At 35.9% G+C, this 17,909-nt stretch overlaps 1 protein-coding gene and 1 long non-coding RNA gene across 2 annotated transcripts; both read left to right on the top strand.

The window, feature by feature from the left end:
- Window positions 1-3,054: 3,054 nt before the first annotated feature.
- Window positions 3,055-3,783, top strand: LOC126598561 (uncharacterized). Its single transcript, XR_007614882.1, has 2 exons — window positions 3,055-3,178; window positions 3,447-3,783. It is a non-coding gene; the product is annotated as an uncharacterized LOC126598561 (long non-coding RNA).
- A 7,365-nt stretch (window positions 3,784-11,148) lies between these two features.
- On the top strand, window positions 11,149-13,011 carry LOC126598549 (CBL-interacting serine/threonine-protein kinase 6-like). Its single transcript, XM_050264921.1, has one exon. The coding sequence runs from the start codon at window positions 11,477-11,479 to the stop codon at window positions 12,773-12,775; it is 1,299 nt and encodes a 432-aa protein (XP_050120878.1). The 5' UTR covers window positions 11,149-11,476; the 3' UTR covers window positions 12,776-13,011.
- Window positions 13,012-17,909: the final 4,898 nt, after the last annotated feature.

Below are 17,909 nucleotides of genomic sequence, written 5' to 3' on the forward strand. Positions count from 1 at the left end.
GATGCTGTTACTAGTTATTTATATTCCAGTAAGACATTCAAATCCATATGTGTTAGTTCGTACGTGATGCAACTTCTGTTTAAAAATTGCCAGGAAAAATAAACAGATCAGAAGAAGCTACTTAATTATACTTCTAATTCTAATTAATCAGGCTCTATACAGTAGAAAACTAAAGAAATTTCCAGGAATATCAGTTTAATTTATAATTTTGTTGCATGTGACAGTTAAAACAACTGGCCGGCCGATCGATAAAATACATCAAATGGATCACCAAAGCCATTGGCTATTTCACTTGGACTTAGATTTATTTATTTCTTTGCATGTTAGCATATCGAGCATTGCTAGCTAAAGTCAATAAACTTGGAGTTCTTGACTTAATTAAGTTGGCTAAAGTAGTGTGTGTGGTGCTTTTTTTGTATTCAAATTTGAATCTTCCTCTTCCGTAGTTTAAATCAATTTAAGTAGCTAGTGTGTTCGAGATGTACTTATTTTTAAGAGAGCTTGGGAAAAAAAATGACTTGAAAACTGAATTAATGTAGCTAATCTTCTGGTGATGCTTGGTGTAAAGATAACATATAACAATTGATGTGATTATTGTAGTTTATCTTCAGATCAGATCTTCAATATTACATGTGTAGTGCGTACAGAAAGAATGCGTGGAATAAAACTGCAACGAAACAGTGAGAGCTTCAGTCATGTAGCCAGTTGCATCAATCCTGCAAATCTGGGGTCAATATGAAATTAAAAATAATAGTAGCAATAATTTTTGAAATATCGCATATATCTTTCTCCCGTGCTAGGAGTGTCACATCTTGTGACTTCGATTGTCCAACAATAATAAGATGAAGGCAATATTGTAATGCTAACTTCATCAAATCATATAATTTGTGTTTATAATGGGTGTGTGTGTATACAGAGCCGGTTTTGGAGAGTGCGACCGGTTTTATTGTATATGGCCCCAAAATTTTGGGAGCCCCAAAAATATTTTTTATTAAATATAATAATAATAATATATAGAAATACTAATCAAATCAATATATATATAAATCTGATGGGCCCAAAACCCATCAGACTACTACCTAAAATGTACGAAATTATATAAAATAATAATTAATAAAGGGAAAAGCTAATCAATCAAAAGTGGAGAACCCCAGTGACTGAGGCAATCAATTCAAAAACTCAAATTTCTTCTCTCATGCCAAAGTCCCATCGCTACTTCCCACTTTTCTTCTTTCACATCAGATTACCAGAGCACCAGAAGTCATAATCCAATATGCCTGTCACCAGTGTCCCAGTTTACTTCCCTTCTCTCTTCGTCCCATTGTTATATTTCCCACAAATTATTAAACCCTAATTTATAAATTTATGAAATTGAAGAGAAATTCCCGAATCATGAAGGCAATTCAACTGATTAGAGTGTTGTAGACTTCGATCAAAGTAAGATATTTACTAATTTAAGTATATTGACTTGAAATTTGAAGATTTGGGTATTTCTCATCTATAATGATTTTTTTTTCTTTTGTACTTTTCAGGTCAAAATAAAGAGAAAAGCAGTCACAAAAAAATTACTAGATGCACACGTATTACGGACTATCAGGTTTCATTGTTCATACTTTTACTATAATTTTGTTGTGATATTGTTTGAGATATAAAAGATGGCACCTATTAGAAAATATACATCTGACTACTTGAAGCGTCAAAGAAAAATAAAAGTAGAACAATTGACTCAATCTCAAAAATGAGCTATTGTTAGTTATTAGTACTATGGTTACTTTGTATCTTTCTTTACATTTAATAATATTTAGAAATAGATGGTTAGTTAGTTTTAAAGTTTATTTCGATATTGTTGTTCAATTTTTTTTAAGATGTCTTATAAGAATGACCCCTTTTATGAATTTCGCACAGGCCCCCGAAATCTCAGAGACGGCCATGTGTGTATATTATAGATATAAACGTATTAGGGTTTTATATACACATACATATTTTTGCTCGTTATTTTATGAGTTCCGAATAAATGAACACTCTTTCATCTGGGTTCGAATCTTCCTTCTTATATTTCAAATAAAAGAATAAAAAAGGGATGTCCTTCAGCCTTACAATTTGGAAGAAAGCAAGAAGCAATTAATTAAATAAATTTGGCTCATGATCAAAGATTCCAGATCGAACCATGGATCAAATAAGACAAGCAGCAATTAATTAATCTACAAAAGGCATTGTATTTCTGGGTAATTGGCATACATATACAGCTTAAAGATTCAAAAGATCTGATAACATATTGCAACTTGGACGCAGAGTTGCAGCAAAGTATGTAGCTGGCTGCTGACTAATTTGTCGACTAGCACATTTTATGATCCTTAATTTGCTCTTTAATTTTAAGTAGGGTCATGCATCAAATCCCAATTTATCACATGACTTTAATTAATATAATAATAATTTATAAACTCTACGCGTTATTGATAATCATTTTCTCAATATTAATTTCACTAAGCAATGACGTGAATTTTAAAAATTTTAAAGGTAGGAGAGTGGTCTAACTTCTTATAGGAGCACATATAATTTTTTCAACTATTAAATATAAAACAACACTACTCACTCACAAATGGTGACACTTAAGTAAAAAATGTGGAAAATAGTTATTAGGTGACGTACAACATGTCGATCTTCACTTCTCATTAACTTTCATGTTATTTAGTTTACAAAATTGTCTACAAATTTGTTTCCCTAGCATTTCACTTAAAAATAATCAAAGCGGTTTATTTGTTGACAAAGCTAAGCATGGACAACAAATTGTAGTCTTAATTAATTAATAAGTTGCAGTGATCCAATCTAGCACATTAAAATATGATCGGATGCATGACTTTGCAAATACTTGGTCATACTTTGACATGAGTTTTCCGTGAAGCAAAGGATCGATTTCTTTAATACAAATAATATTAAGTAGAGAATTTGAACTCGAGATATCAACACAAGAGAGAATGCAATCTGAACATAAAACATTTCGTTTTGAAATTAAGAGTAAAAAGTTAAGAAGCAAATTCCAAATTTCCTATCGATCCTATCGAAGCTATATATTCCAAACTAATTATTTACTTCGACAAAAAAAAAAAAAGAGGAAGTTCCCAGACTATAGCTAATTAGTATTATATTTGTCTGTCCACTGAAAAAATGGCAAAAGAAGGTGACATTTTGTATTTTATGTTATTTTGATGGAAAAAAGAGGTGGTTGTTGTGATCTGTATCTGCGGTTTGGTTTTTATAACCTCTTTCATCTTTTGGATCGCAAATTTGTGGCTCAGTAAATTTTGTTTGTTTGTTTGTCCCCTTTAAGTGGTCCATCGTTTCAGCCAGCCTAATAATATAGATGATGATTATTATGGCTCACTCATAGATTAAATAGTTTAAAACATAGGATGCATTGTTGGTGATTTATGCCATTCAAAATGCAGGTGCTGCATTTAGTGGTCATTATGGTCATATGTTCGACGATACAAGACGACCTCTGCAGGACTTCAAACAACGGAAAATCATCTTTGGTCGAAGAGAGACGAATAAGGTGGCTCATTGCCTTGCAAGGTTTAGTCTTACTGTTGATCACCTAGTTTCTTGGTTTGAAGAACCTCCTGATGTAATTTCTCATTTATTATTAGAGGATAGTACTAGTAGTTAATTTGGTGTGGGACGCTCTTTTTCCCTTCGATTGGTTGAAAACCCCGGCAAGGTTTTTATCAAGGCCCATTGTAAGCACCCTATCCTCAATTTGTATGTATTTCAATCTTCAATGAATATCGTACTCTTCTTAAAAAAACAAAAACAAAAAAACAAACATATGAATGGTTACACTCCTCCGATAAATTAAAATAAAAATCAGAAATCTATTTTTTCGTACGTAAATTACTCTTTTAAACCTTATAATCAAAATTTGGATGAAGTAAGAAGAAGAATTATACATCATGATCTTGCAAATAACAATATTATCTTTTCTTTATTAGCTTTGCAGTTGTATCTTATCTTATGTGTGTATATATATAGAAAGTATTTCAGTACCAATGATTCAATTATTTAATATATGTGATATTTTGTCAATAGTATTTCTCTCTTCGTAAGTGGGAGATTTTAAATTTTTTTATTAAAGGTGAATTCGACATTAGCATGTATACCTCTATATTCACTAAATTGTGCCAAGAATCGGCCTGAAACACCTACATCTGCATGCGGATGTAGATGCGCTATAGCTATTCAGTGTTCATGAGATCAGATCAATCAATTTATATATCTACACATATAATATATATATATATATATATATATATTATTACATGCACCTGCAAACAAACACAACGAAAGGAATCTTGTCAATAATGAGTGCACCAATATCATGTGAAATTGTCTCTAGAATCTGTTTCAATAGACCTGCATATGAGCATTTCCTAGCTATGTATACACACTCAAATTCTGAAAGAGAAAATTTTGCTTACCAGCGCAGAATATACTATTCATTGGATTTAATTTCCGAGATCCATGACGTATGCAGATTAAGTCAAGCTCATACAATGAGAAATAATGTTGTGGCGATGTCATTATGTTATTTTGACCGACCAAGTAGAGAGGACCACGACTGAACTGCGACACGATGAAATGGAAATCCCAGACTTCTAAGCAACGGTGGTGTTCATGCATAGTGTGTATAACTGTAGTGGCTGAAACTATGATAATTGTAAATTTGCAATAGATAACCCAATAAATAGCATTGCTGAATCACCAAAATTGAAAACCGAACAAATAGTTTTCGGTTCGATTCGCTTTGTCAAAATTTGTTCCATTTTTTCGGTTTCGCTTCATTTTTTTTCCGTTTTTAGTTTTTCAAACCTACCCCTATTGTTGGGGACCTTTTAAAAATTTAAAAATTTTTAGGCATAACAACCATAAATACCAAAACTTTCACATCAATATATATATGTATATTTCTAACAATATTTAGGGTTTATGCGTCTCTTCCAAGAACTAAGAAAACTGGCATGATGTGGGCTCAAATTGATAAACAGTAGGGTACAGAAAAACAAGCACAGCTGCACAAAGCATGTATGTTTTTGAGTTGAGTGACCTGAACCAGGAAAAAAAAAGCCCCCACATCCTCCATTTTCTTTTTTTAATGTTTATGTTTGCTCCATTCCATACGTAAACTGTATTATTAACATTAATCACGAGACCGAATTAATCAAGGCCATGATTAGTGAGTGTGCGTATGACAATTTAAGAATAATTGATATTTTTTTTAACAAATAATATTATCTACACTAAAGGGAATGGGTATAGTTTCACAATAAACTAGCAATAATGTAGTTCAAGTTCATCTTTGACGAAAATCGAACTTAAGATCTTTCACTTATAAGTAAAGAGGAATATTACTATGGCACAGTGTAGATAATATCATTTGTTCAAAAAATAAAATTAAAACAATTACTATAATTTTTAAGAGAGAACTTTTCAAACTGTGGGTGCCAAAAAAATTAATAATTAAAAAGAAAAAAAAACAGAGAGAGAGAATAATCATAACTGTTGGTGGGCGGGTAGAGTGTGTGTCAAAATAGCATGGCCGCCATAAGCAAGAAGATGGGCACAACTGATCATATGTTTCTCTGTCACAGCTATATGTACTCCCGCCCTTCCTCACTTAATTTTTGTTCAAACCAGAGCATGCATGCATGCAGCCACCCAAAAATTTGCGGTTCCTGGCAATTTCTCTTTAGCTAACCCTGCGGTCTGCTATTTGCACGCCACACAAGACTCAACACAAACAGAAACTTAATTGACTGACACTCTTTGCACACAAGCTGCATATGAATTTCATGTCCGCATTGATACTTTATCCGACGTCTGCTATTAACATTATCGATATTATTATGAGTAAATCATTTACTAATTATTCGGTGTTTTATTATAAAGATGTCTCAGTAATTGCAGAAGTGTAAACTCTCATATATTAATTTGTTTATTTTATTATGTGATTGATGTGAAATTTTATTCTCTAACAATAATAGCAGTGCTTGTGCTTGGAAGGTAATAAATACTTCTACTTATTTTATTTGAAGCAAGTACGATGAAACCGTTAATTTGTTTAATTCATAAATAACTAAAAAATTATTAAATTAAATAAAAAATTTAAAAGATATATCTATATAATAAAAAAATAAAAAATTTAAATTATAACACACATATAGTAAAATAATATCACATCATCATCCTTTTTGAAACAACAAAAAGTGTATTACTACTCAATTAGAGTTGGAAAAAAGTTTATGAGTGGAGATAATAGTGGCGTACTATATATCGGTGGGTCTTCAAGTTAAATATTACTACATTAATCGAAGATATTTGTTAGAAAATATTGACAAAGAAACAATAGCAGATGGATCCACTATTACACGCATAAGCTATCTTGGTTTTTAGCATTCCAATCCATAAATATCGAGTGGTTAAACTTCAAGAGTAAGCTTTCTCCAGTCCTCGGTCCACTCATGTTTTTTATGGATTCAAACTGCGGCTACAAGTCACCACCACCAATACAACCACCTCTCTCAATTTTGTGGCTCTGATAATCCATGCTGATATATTATGAAGGCCGGCTCAAGTTAGAGATAGAATTAATCGACCCTAAGCAAACTTCAAATTCCAAATACAGAAAATAATTTATGGCACGTATTCACTTAATACTAGTGATTTTTACAGTTTCATTTTCTCTTGTTGCACCGCTTTAGAAAATCACTCTAACATGATCGTGTCAGGATTTGATTTAAGTTTTTCAAGTTGAATTTTCATTTTATTATGCTCGAGTAGCATGCTAAAGTTTTAGAATCAGTCCAACAATCCATTATAAATCCGCATCAATAATATCCATAATATAATCTCATGTGGAATCCAATAGATGTTAACTTTATACAATTTGTTGTTTTTGAAATTAATAATAAAACATCGCAAACCGAAGTAATATGAACACCTAAGGAAACATGTCAGTATTTGCTCATGAAGTTTACCACAAGCTGATTATGAAATGAAAGGTTAGGCGTATGTCGTCCATCATATAGAGTCGAAACTAGGCCAGGCAAACGGGTTCTGTTTTGTTTTGTTCATGTCGTTTTTATGTTATACCCGTTATTTTAATGTGTCGTATCAAACTCGTTATCTTAATGAGTTTTTGACAGGTAACCCAATAAAAACTCGATTTGTTAATGGATTGTGTCGTTTCGTGCTGGGTTAATGTATCATGTAAGAAATTGTCATGCATAATATCTAGATTTTACAAACAATATCATCGAATACTTAACAGGTGATTCGATAACGACTTGAAACGTTAACGAATCATTCACAAGTTACCCAAAAATAACCCGACTAGTTAACATGTTAACTCAAAATTCTCTATTTTAGTGTCATTTTGTACCGAGTTAGTGCATCGTGAAAAAGATTGTCAGAATCATGCCTGCAATAGGTTGTTTTCTGAGTTTTCGCTTACCAAATAACACACCAACCAGCAACGAAAGAATCGAGTGGGGTCCACCTCCAATTATGGGAACACGTGTCTCTCAATAAATGGGTAGTTTCTAGAAATGCATTTGACCTTTGAATACACTTATATACATACATGAAACCAACCCTAGCTATTTAAGGAATAAAAGAGGGATATACGCAATCACCACTCGTTCTTTTAACTTTCTTTATTACCATCTTAGGCAATAAAATTAACAGAATGAAACTTTCCAAACAATACGAGGACCAAAATCATACTTTGATAAAAATGAAATTACAGCTCTTATCTCATACGATAGTTACACATCCCATATCATCACCCACATTATTCGGAGAAGCCTTATCAAACGCATTTGGCCCACAAAATTATAAAAAAAAAACGTAAATATATTATTTTCTCATTTTGTAATATCCATAATATGATCTCATGTGGAATCCAATAGATGTTAACTTTATACAATTTTTTGTTTAAAAAATTAATAATAAAACAAGGAAAACCGAAGTAATATGAACACCTAAGTAAACATGTCAGTATTTGCTCATGAAGTTTACCACAAGCTGATTATGAAATGAAAGGTTAGGTGTATGTCGGGGCACAGTCCATCATATAGAGTCGAAACTAGGCAAACGGGTCCTGTTTTGTTGTACCCGTGTCGTTTTCGTGTCATACCCGTTATCTTAACGTGTCGTATCAAACCCGTTATCTTAATGAGTTTTTTACAGGTGACCCAATAAAGACTCAATTTGATAACGGATTGTGTCGTTTCGTGTTGGGTTAACGCATCATGCAATAAATTATCATGCCTACTGTCTAGATCTTGCAAACGATATCTTATCGGATTCTTAACAGGTGACCCAATAATGACTCAAAACGTTAACGGGTCCTTAACGAGTTACCCGATAATAACCCGATTAGTTAATGTATTAACTCGAAATTTGTTATTTTAGTATCGTTTCCTAGGTGCATCGTGTAAAAAATTGTCAGAATCATGCATGCATGAGGTTGTTTTCTAAGTTTTCACTAACCAAATAACACACGAACTGGCAACGTAAGAATCAAGTGGCAATTATGGGAACACGTGTCTCTCAATAAATGGGTAGGTTCTAGACATACATTTGACCTTTGAATACACTTAGAGCAGTTACATCGGGGAACCTTTAGGCCGGCACTCAACCAATCCATTCCAGCTGAGCAGATAGACTGGCACCTAGCCCAAATTGGTCTCTAGGCTGGCTCAGAATGTGTTGAGCCCTTGCCCGGCCTACATGACACCATGCGATACCGCGCCTCTTCCACTGCCGCTTGCACTCCGACGACTCTCGTAACATCATCCGGCGGCTGCTCGCGCGTCGCAAGAACCAGCCGACGTATGAGTCTCCAGCTCCGAACGATGTTGTCGGAGGGAAAGGCTTGATACTGGTTTGAGCTCAACATATTTTTCAATTTTACTGAATTTCGAAGCTAATTGGATTGGGGATTTTCCATTTGATCTGGAAAAGTGAAATTTAGGGTTAGAGTGTGGGGGATCGAATTGAAAGTTTGGATTTTTTGGGATGATTTGATTGGAAAATTTGGTGAGCCTTTTGTATCGTGGTAAGGAAGAACACACTTTAAAGACAATCACATGGGATTTTGGCAATCCAGAGAGACCCTTTTGAGAAAAGGGGAAGAAGAAAAAGAAAGGATCATGTCAGAAATTAAAAATCAAATTATTATTTTATAATAAAAATTAATAATATTTTAATAAAATTGACTAGGTTATTTAGTTTTATGGGTGAAGATGCATTTGGTCTATTACTGTTCATTGTGGTATATCATTGTTCACTGAGTGGATTAAATGGGATGGGTGCTGACGTATTTTTTTAGGGGTGGAATTGCTCTTATACATACATGAAACCAACCCTAGCTATTTAGGCCGCATTTGTTTGGCAGGATTAAGTTTCACTGGACTGGACAACTTAGCTAGAATTAGTAGTCATGTGTTTGGCGTAAATTGGGATTTTGTTTAATGGGATTAAGCCGGACTTGTGTCGACTAAATCCTTCGCTAGGTGGGCTTAGCGAGAGCCACCAAAAACGAGGGGATTCGTAATCCCGTTTATGGTATTGCTTCACCTCGTGTTTCTGTTCTTCGCTTCACCTCCGTTTCTGTTCTTCGCCTCAGGCTTCACTTCATGTTGCTTGCTTCGCTTCTCTCCTCCTCCCTCTTCTCCATCTCAGAGGATCTCCAAGTCTGCAATATTGGGTTTGACAGAAACGGATCCAAGAAATCCAAGCCACCGTCGTCTCTCACTTCCCTGACTCCACAAACCCCAACTCGTCGCCGGTCAGCTCGCCAGACATCGCTGCAGGCCGATTCCGCCGCTCCACAGACTTGCGGCTCTGATTGAATCCACAGACTCGGAAAGCTCTCTCCAGTTCGAATCTTGCACCGAATAAAAACCTAAAAAACCAAGCTTGATTCTTCGTTTTGCAGAAAAAAAATTTGGCATTTAATCGGAAAAAATAGGGGATGGAAGGAAAGCGTGGGACAGAGAGAACAAGGGGGATAAAGAGGGAGAAAAAGATGGAGGCTTCCAGAGAGAGGGAAAGTATAATTAGAATAAAAAAGGTAGAATTAATTAATATAATATTATTAGATATGAATTAAAAAATATAATATTGTAGTATGTTATTATCCTTATTTTTAGTCTCTACAACTAGTCCAGTTTGAAACAGTCCAGTGCAACAAACGTATCTTTAAATAATAAAAGAAGGATATACGCAATCACCACTCGTTCTTTTAACTTTACTTTATTACCATCTTAGGCAATATAAAATGCAAAATTAACAGAATGATACTTTCCAAACGATACGAGGACCAAAATCATATTTTGATACAAATGAAATTACAGCTCTTATCTCATATGGTAGTTACACGTCCCATATCATCACTCACATTATTCGGAGAAACCTTATCAAACGCATTTGGCCCACAAAATTATAAAATAAAATAAACGTAAAAATATATTATTTTCTCATTTTGTATTATGATTTCTAAAGTTCCTTTGAAATCAGAAACTAGAAACCTAAAGCTCTTCATCCCCAGGCTGTGGAAAGATTTTCTAGTATGCCCGATATAAGGGATGATACACCATTTGTTATTATGTAAATGATGAGATATGTATATTAAAAAGTTAATAACTTAAAAAATAAAATTTTCAATTACTCTTATTAAAATACGTGATGTACCACTTATGTTTCCGTCACAATTAAAAATTTCTCCAGATTGTGGAGAGATTTTTCAGTGTGACCGTCACATAAGGTGGTATATCACATGTCACTATATAAATGGTGGATATATGTTTTAAAAAGTTAATAACTTAAAAAAAAAATTGCACCACTTACATAAAACCACGTAATGTACTACTCGTGTTCTGACTCATAACTAAAAATTTATCCTGGCTGTGACCGAAACGAAAGGGAAAGCCTAACACGTGTCAGTAACCACACAACAACGAAGCCAGCTTTGATACGTAACCTACATGAGGTGGCTCGACAGTCGACACCGCCGACACAGTGGTAAGCCAACACGGGGGTAAAATCGTAATTCGGACACCAAGAACACTATATAAGCAGCGGCCATGAAACGAAGAGAAAGGGAAAAAGAAAGAGAGGCCATAACCTTAAAAGAGCTCAGCTGCCGCGAACGGTGTTGCTTTCGGAAACCCTAAATATTTGTCTCAGCAAGCTGAAGGTGGTTAGGGAATGCAGAGAGATGAGAGGAGCTTCGCTGCCCAAGCCTGAGCTTTCAGTACGTGCTAAACGCTGCATCGGCGGCAGGAATTGTCACCGGAAACACGTAGAGGACGGGTGATCCATTCGCCTCTCTTCTTGTTTTCCGCAGCGGTTACGTTTTTTCTCAGAGGACACACCTTTCGTGTATTTTTTTTTTTAAAGTTTGTTTTAGTTACCAATGGCCGAGCAGAAAGAAAGCGGCGGCAGCTCGTTGCTGCATGGCAAGTACGAGCTGGGCCGTCTTCTGGGTCACGGCACCTTCGCCAAGGTCTACCATGCCCGCCACCTGCAGAGCGGGAAGAACGTGGCTATGAAGGTTGTGGGGAAGGAGAAGGTGATTAAGGTGGGGATGATGGAGCAGATCAAAAGGGAGATCTCCGTCATGAGGATGGTGAAGCACCCCAACATCGTCGAGCTCCACGAGGTCATGGCGAGTAAGTCCAAGATCTACTTCGCCATGGATCTGGTCCGCGGCGGCGAGCTCTTCGCCAAAATCGCCAAGGGCCGGCTCAGGGAGGACGTTGCCAGAGTCTACTTCCAGCAGCTCATCTCCGCCATAGATTTCTGCCACAGCCGCGGCGTTTACCACCGGGATCTGAAGCCGGAGAACCTCCTCCTAGACCAGGACGGCAACTTGAAGGTCACCGACTTCGGGCTTAGCGCTTTTACCGAGCACTTGAAGCAGGACGGGCTCCTCCATACCACATGCGGCACGCCGGCGTACGTGGCTCCGGAGGTCATCGGAAAAAAAGGATACGACGGAGCCAAGGCGGATCTCTGGTCCTGCGGCGTCATCCTCTACGTGCTTCTCGCCGGGTTTTTGCCGTTTCAAGACGACAATCTCGTGGCCATGTACCGGAAGATTTACAGAGGAGATTTCAAATGCCCGCCGTGGTTCTCGTCTGAGGCCCGGAGACTCGTGACGAAGCTCCTCGACCCGAACCCGAGTACCCGAATCACCATTTCCAAGGTCATGGACTCCTCCTGGTTCAAGAAATCGATTCCCAAAGTCGTACTGACGAAACAGGAGCAGGAGTTCGACGAGCCGAGCGACAAGATCACGGCGAAGCAGACGGAGACGCTGAACGCGTTTCACATAATCTCGTTGTCGGAGGGGTTTGATCTGTCGCCGCTCTTCGAGGAGAAGAAGCGGGAGGAGAGGGAGGAGCTGCGGTTCGTGACAACGCTGTCGGCAAGCAGCGTGATTTCGAAGCTGGAGGAGGTGGCGGCGGCGGGGAAGTTCAGGATAAAGAAGAGCGACTCGATGGTGAGGCTGCAGGGGCAGGAGAGCGGGAGGAAGGGGAAGCTGGCGATAGCGGCGGAGATATTCGCCGTGACGCCGTCGTTTTTGGTGGTGGAGGTGAAGAAGGACAATGGTGATACGTTGGAGTACAACCAGTTCTGCAGCAAGGAGCTGCGGCCGGCGCTCAAGGACATCGTATGGACATCCCCCGTCGAGAATTCGACGGCGGCTTGATTGATTAAGATTTTAAGATTGTGATTAGTGTGGTTAATTATAATTAGTGTGGTTAATTGTTGGTGTTGTTTCCATTCATCAAGTTGGAATCGGAACCGGCCGGGCTGTCCCGTGATGTCCCTCTCTGTCGTTTTGATCTGTTTTTCATGATTCTCTTTGTGTTTGTGCTGTGAAAGGTGAAACTGTGAATTTATGTGAATATGTGCAGCTTAATTTCACATAAGCTTTTCCTTTTATTTATTTTCTTAGAAATGTGAATATTTACAAAGTGATTTCACATTGGTTTGCTAACCTATTTACATCATGACTCAATTAATCTTAATCTTAATTTAGGATTTGTTTGAGAGACCCCTTTTAATTTTTCGTTTCAATATAATACTCTTAACTATGTTCAGAATAAGAGAAATCTCAATGAGATTCTCAAAAGTTACGTTAAATTATAAGATGACAGAAAATTTATCGATCGTAGAACCAGCGTTTTTTAGATCATAAAAAAAGTTAGAATTTATGAGGAAGCATTTGATGTTACTTACTAATTTACTTTTACAAAGCAGTCTCAAACTAACATTTAGTTTTAAACACTTCAAAATATAGGTCGTTTTTGTATTTGGATGAGTCGAACTTGTCAAACAAAAAGTAAAAGTAAACATATCACCGCGAGATCGACTGGTCATGTGCTTATCTTATTTGGATCTTTTAAGAAAGAGCGATAATTGGCCAAGTAAAGTGATAACTTGAAATCTTGGTCATTATTTTCCCCTTATCTTATCTCAAATTTTGGGTCAATTAAAGCTGCTTTACACGCGAGCAGGCATTACTTTTCCCTCCCCTTGGTGGCAAATTCGGGTACGTGAGATGGATGATGAGTCATGAAAATCCCATTTTATTTTTCCCTCATCTGATAGGGTTTCGGTGGGGCTTGGTTATTGTATGATTGGTTTTTCCATCATTATCTTTTCGTCATCAACCATGTGCTCAATTATTGTCTTTGTCCTCCGATTTTTTTACTTAACACTTGCAAATTCTTACCGTTCGTCCTTTATAGTGAGAGATTTTTTAGTATATTCAAAATACGAGTATGTACGTTATATGTTATTATATAAGTGGAATGATATTTTTAAAAAAAAAACTTTTTCTCAACTTGTATAATAACATATAATATACATCTTGTGTTATGGATGCATTAAAAAATATCTCCTCTACAAGACATCAATCCATTTACAAGTTTTGTGTCAAATTGAAATTTATATTTAGGTTTCGTTGTAGTATTTGAAATTTTGACACAATTAGTGAGCACTCTGAATTGTTAAAACTCGTATTTGAGTTATGGTTCTAGTGTTTTCTTATCAAGACTCTTGGTATTCGTATTTGAGAATAATATAAGAAAACTCAAACCTACCATCACCGTTGGACTAAAATATAAAAAGACATGTTTTTTGCGCCTCGCATTTTATGCATTGCACTCCCCTGTTTTTTTTTTTTGGACATTTAGATTGAACATGTTGGAGTAAATATGTTTTTATTTAAAAAATATTTATTTTTTGGTTTATTACAAACATTCAATATAAAACGTAAACTGTTATTAAAGATGGGATTCCAGGATCGAGTCTATATACATAACTTTGTCCGTTGTGATTTGTACGGTTTGGTCTCGTCCGTTTTTGAATCTTCCTTTTAATTTCCTACGGTTTTGCATCTTCATAATAATTCCCTTGATTTCTGATCATTTAGCACCCCAACGTCTATTTTTTTTATGTATATTATATATATATATATATATATATATATATATATATATAAATTGTTATGTAAGTCAGGAAATTTGCAGAAAGTGGATGAGGAAAAAGTTTTACTTATATTGATTTAAAAAGCAACATATCGGAAAGCTGTAAGTTCAAAGATTCTTCCGGTGTGCAAAGAAGAATTTTATCAGAAGAAGGTTATATGCTGTTTTATTTTGGGGACGACGTGATGTTTGTGAATTGCTTGCACACTTTGAGCAGAGCCGTAAAACGTCTTAAAGAGAACGACTTAATCCGCGACTCATCCCAAGAATCATTTACTACTCAAGGCTTATACATTTTTCGGGTAACTTCGTTCCTTTATATTTCAGTTTACAACAGAACAAATTCAAAGTAAATTTAGGAACAAAAATTATAAATAAAAATGTGTAGAATGAGAAAAATGAATGTGCGGAACTCATTTCTCGCTCATTCATTAGTAATTTAGTAATGCCTCATTGTGAATCTTAATTTGTTGCTGTTTGATGGTTGATATGATACAACGTTATCCTTTACACTTGCCTTGTTTCATTTTGTGGTCCATTCAATTATGGATGCGAGGCTTCTCATATTAGGAACTAAAATTGATTGCTTGTCGTACACAACTTGGCATTTGATATAACAACTGTCCCATATGCTATGCTATCTCCAAGCATGAAACAATGAGAGGTTCTTAAGCTTTTGTGTGGCCTTGATTTGTCCTTACTGTGCAAAACACTGGGGAAAGAAAAAAAAAAACCCTGTTAACTAATTGGTTGAGAACTTGAGAGTCGAAACTTACGTACAATTGGAATGTTATTGGTGTTAACGCTAGGCCCTCGCATTATCGGGCAGCTAGTGGGACTATCTAGCTTAATTAGTAAGTCAAAGAGTACAGAGTAGCCAATTTGGATTCGCAAGATTCAAAGAGGCAGCAGCCACACGGGTCTAACATCCCATTCTCTAGATTTGCCCCGTCCATCTTCCACTCAGCATTATTTGCATTATTTTTTCTTCTTCTTGTGCAATAATTAGAATATGTTTTAAGAATAAACGATATTATCTACACTAAAATGGTAGAGAAGTATGCAAGCTTTAGAAAATATAACATTTTCGGATTCATCTACTAATACTATAATTTAGTGATATTTATCTTAATTTATAAATAAGAAATTTTAAATTCGATTATTATAAATGACAATTTCTCTGTATTAAAAAAAATTCTCGAGTTAAGGCTTCTTCTGTCACATATAGTATGCGACTCTCCGGTGACTTCTGCCATCATTCTTTTGTTCACTCAAACCATCACCCATCACTGATTGGAGATATTTTTCAATGTGTGGGGAACTCAACCGATACACCAAGTGTTATAACACAAGTGGCTGAAATTTTTATTTTTTTCTTTTAAAATATCTAACTACTTTTATTATGACACTTAATATACCAAACGTATTATCGACACTAAAAAATTTCTCCACTGATTTGAGGGGCAATCGGTACCTTGTTAACTCAAGTGTAATTATAATAATAATGAATGATTGACTCTAATCAAATGCACCGTCCCATGCGAATTATGTAAGCGTACCAGATTCAGCTCGTAATTATGTTTCTTTGATATTAAATTCGAAAATCAAGGAGAATGAATATCATTCTTTAATTATGACGGAACATAAGTGGTACACCACATGTTTTAATCTGCCAATGCACACTACAAGTTAAGCAAGATTTATAATACTTAAACAGGTGGGGGCCCCTGTTTGATTACGACTAATTACGAAAGCAACGTTGTTTGATTAGCGTTCATAATACACAAGACACTGGTTTTTAATTGTGACATAACACAAGTAGTACATCACATGTTTTAATCTGCCAATGCACACTACAAGTTAAGCAAGATTTATATTACTTAAACAGGTGGGGTCCCCTGTTTGATTACGACTAATTACGAAGGCAACGTTATTTGATTAGTGTTCATAATACACAAGGCACTGGTTCAAGATTAATTATAATAACTCATTAATTAGTCTATGTATTAGAGACTAATTAGGTTACTGGCCTTGTTGTTCCGTTGAAATCATACGAGTAGAATAATTTATCTTCCTACCACTTAGTAATACGGTTTACTAGTATTCTTTTTCACTTGTAAGTGAGAGGTTTTAGGTTCGATTATCGCCAAATGTGAGTTTGAACCAAATTATTGTTAGCGCATTGTTAGGCTAAGCTCATCCCTTTTCATTTAGTGTATATAATATTGTTTGTTAAAAAAAAAATTTATCTTCTCTACTTCTGTTTGTACACGTATACACCATATTCTATCCTTATCCCTGCCCTTAGCTAAGGTTTTGCCCTTTTGGTTGGTTTGCTTATATAGAGTTATCATTGTCCTCAGAAGTAGCTGAGCTAGCTTAGGTTGATATCTATTATTTTGGAGCAACTGAGATCCTCTCCAAAACTCATGCTCCATAGCCCACTAATTCAGTAATTCAGACCATTCAATTTAAATCATGTCATCATTAGGTTATTCTCCTAGCCCACTTCACATTGGCTCTTTCTCCAATGCCCATATCTCTCTCTCTCTCTCTCTCTCTCTCTCTCTCTCTCTCTCTCTCTCTCTCATCAACAGTTCAGATTACTCGGTCGGTCAATTTCAGAATATGAGATCCGAAGAGGATCTCGATCCATTTTGGAGGACCTTGGTGTCTTGCAGTGGAAAAGGTAACATTTCTTATGTTGGTTTAAGAGCTTTTGGACACCCTTTAATTTCTTACAAACTGTTTTAGGTGTAAATTCTACCGATGTGTTTTTAACAATTGCTAGCAAACATTAGTTTCACCACATAACTGTGACTAGGCTCCAAGGAAACGTGGTGGAATAGTAAGATCCAATTGTTCCACATTGGAAACTTAATCTATCTTGAACTACGTTAATATAATACGTTAGGTGATTTATAGCTAGAGGACCCAGTTGTCTCTAACTATGGACCAATGTAGTTCGTCTATTGTTAGAGGACCCGACCAATTCTTTATCTCCCGTCAGAAGAATAACATTTATTAGATAGGTTAAGGGCTATGGACGCTTCTCTTACAGACTGTTGAAGGGGCAAGTTTTACTTGTGCAGTCGTGCTATTGGTAAAACCAAAATAATTACGTTTTAGAATTCATACAGCCGACCATAATTAGTGGAATAAGACTGATGATTGTTGGTGTAGTTTGTATTAAGAACTGGTATCAAACCCTAGTTTCATCATGCAATTAAGCCTAGACTCCTCAGAAGCGTGGGGGAATGTCACGGCCCAATTGTTCAGCACTGGAAAGCTTAGCACATGATATTGAGCTAGGTTGACCGTTAATTATGTACATCATCCATCGATGGG

The sequence above is a fragment of the Malus sylvestris genome, chromosome 2 (assembly GCF_916048215.2).
Source record: "Malus sylvestris chromosome 2, drMalSylv7.2, whole genome shotgun sequence".
In the NCBI taxonomy this organism is placed as follows: Eukaryota; Viridiplantae; Streptophyta; class Magnoliopsida; order Rosales; family Rosaceae; genus Malus; species Malus sylvestris.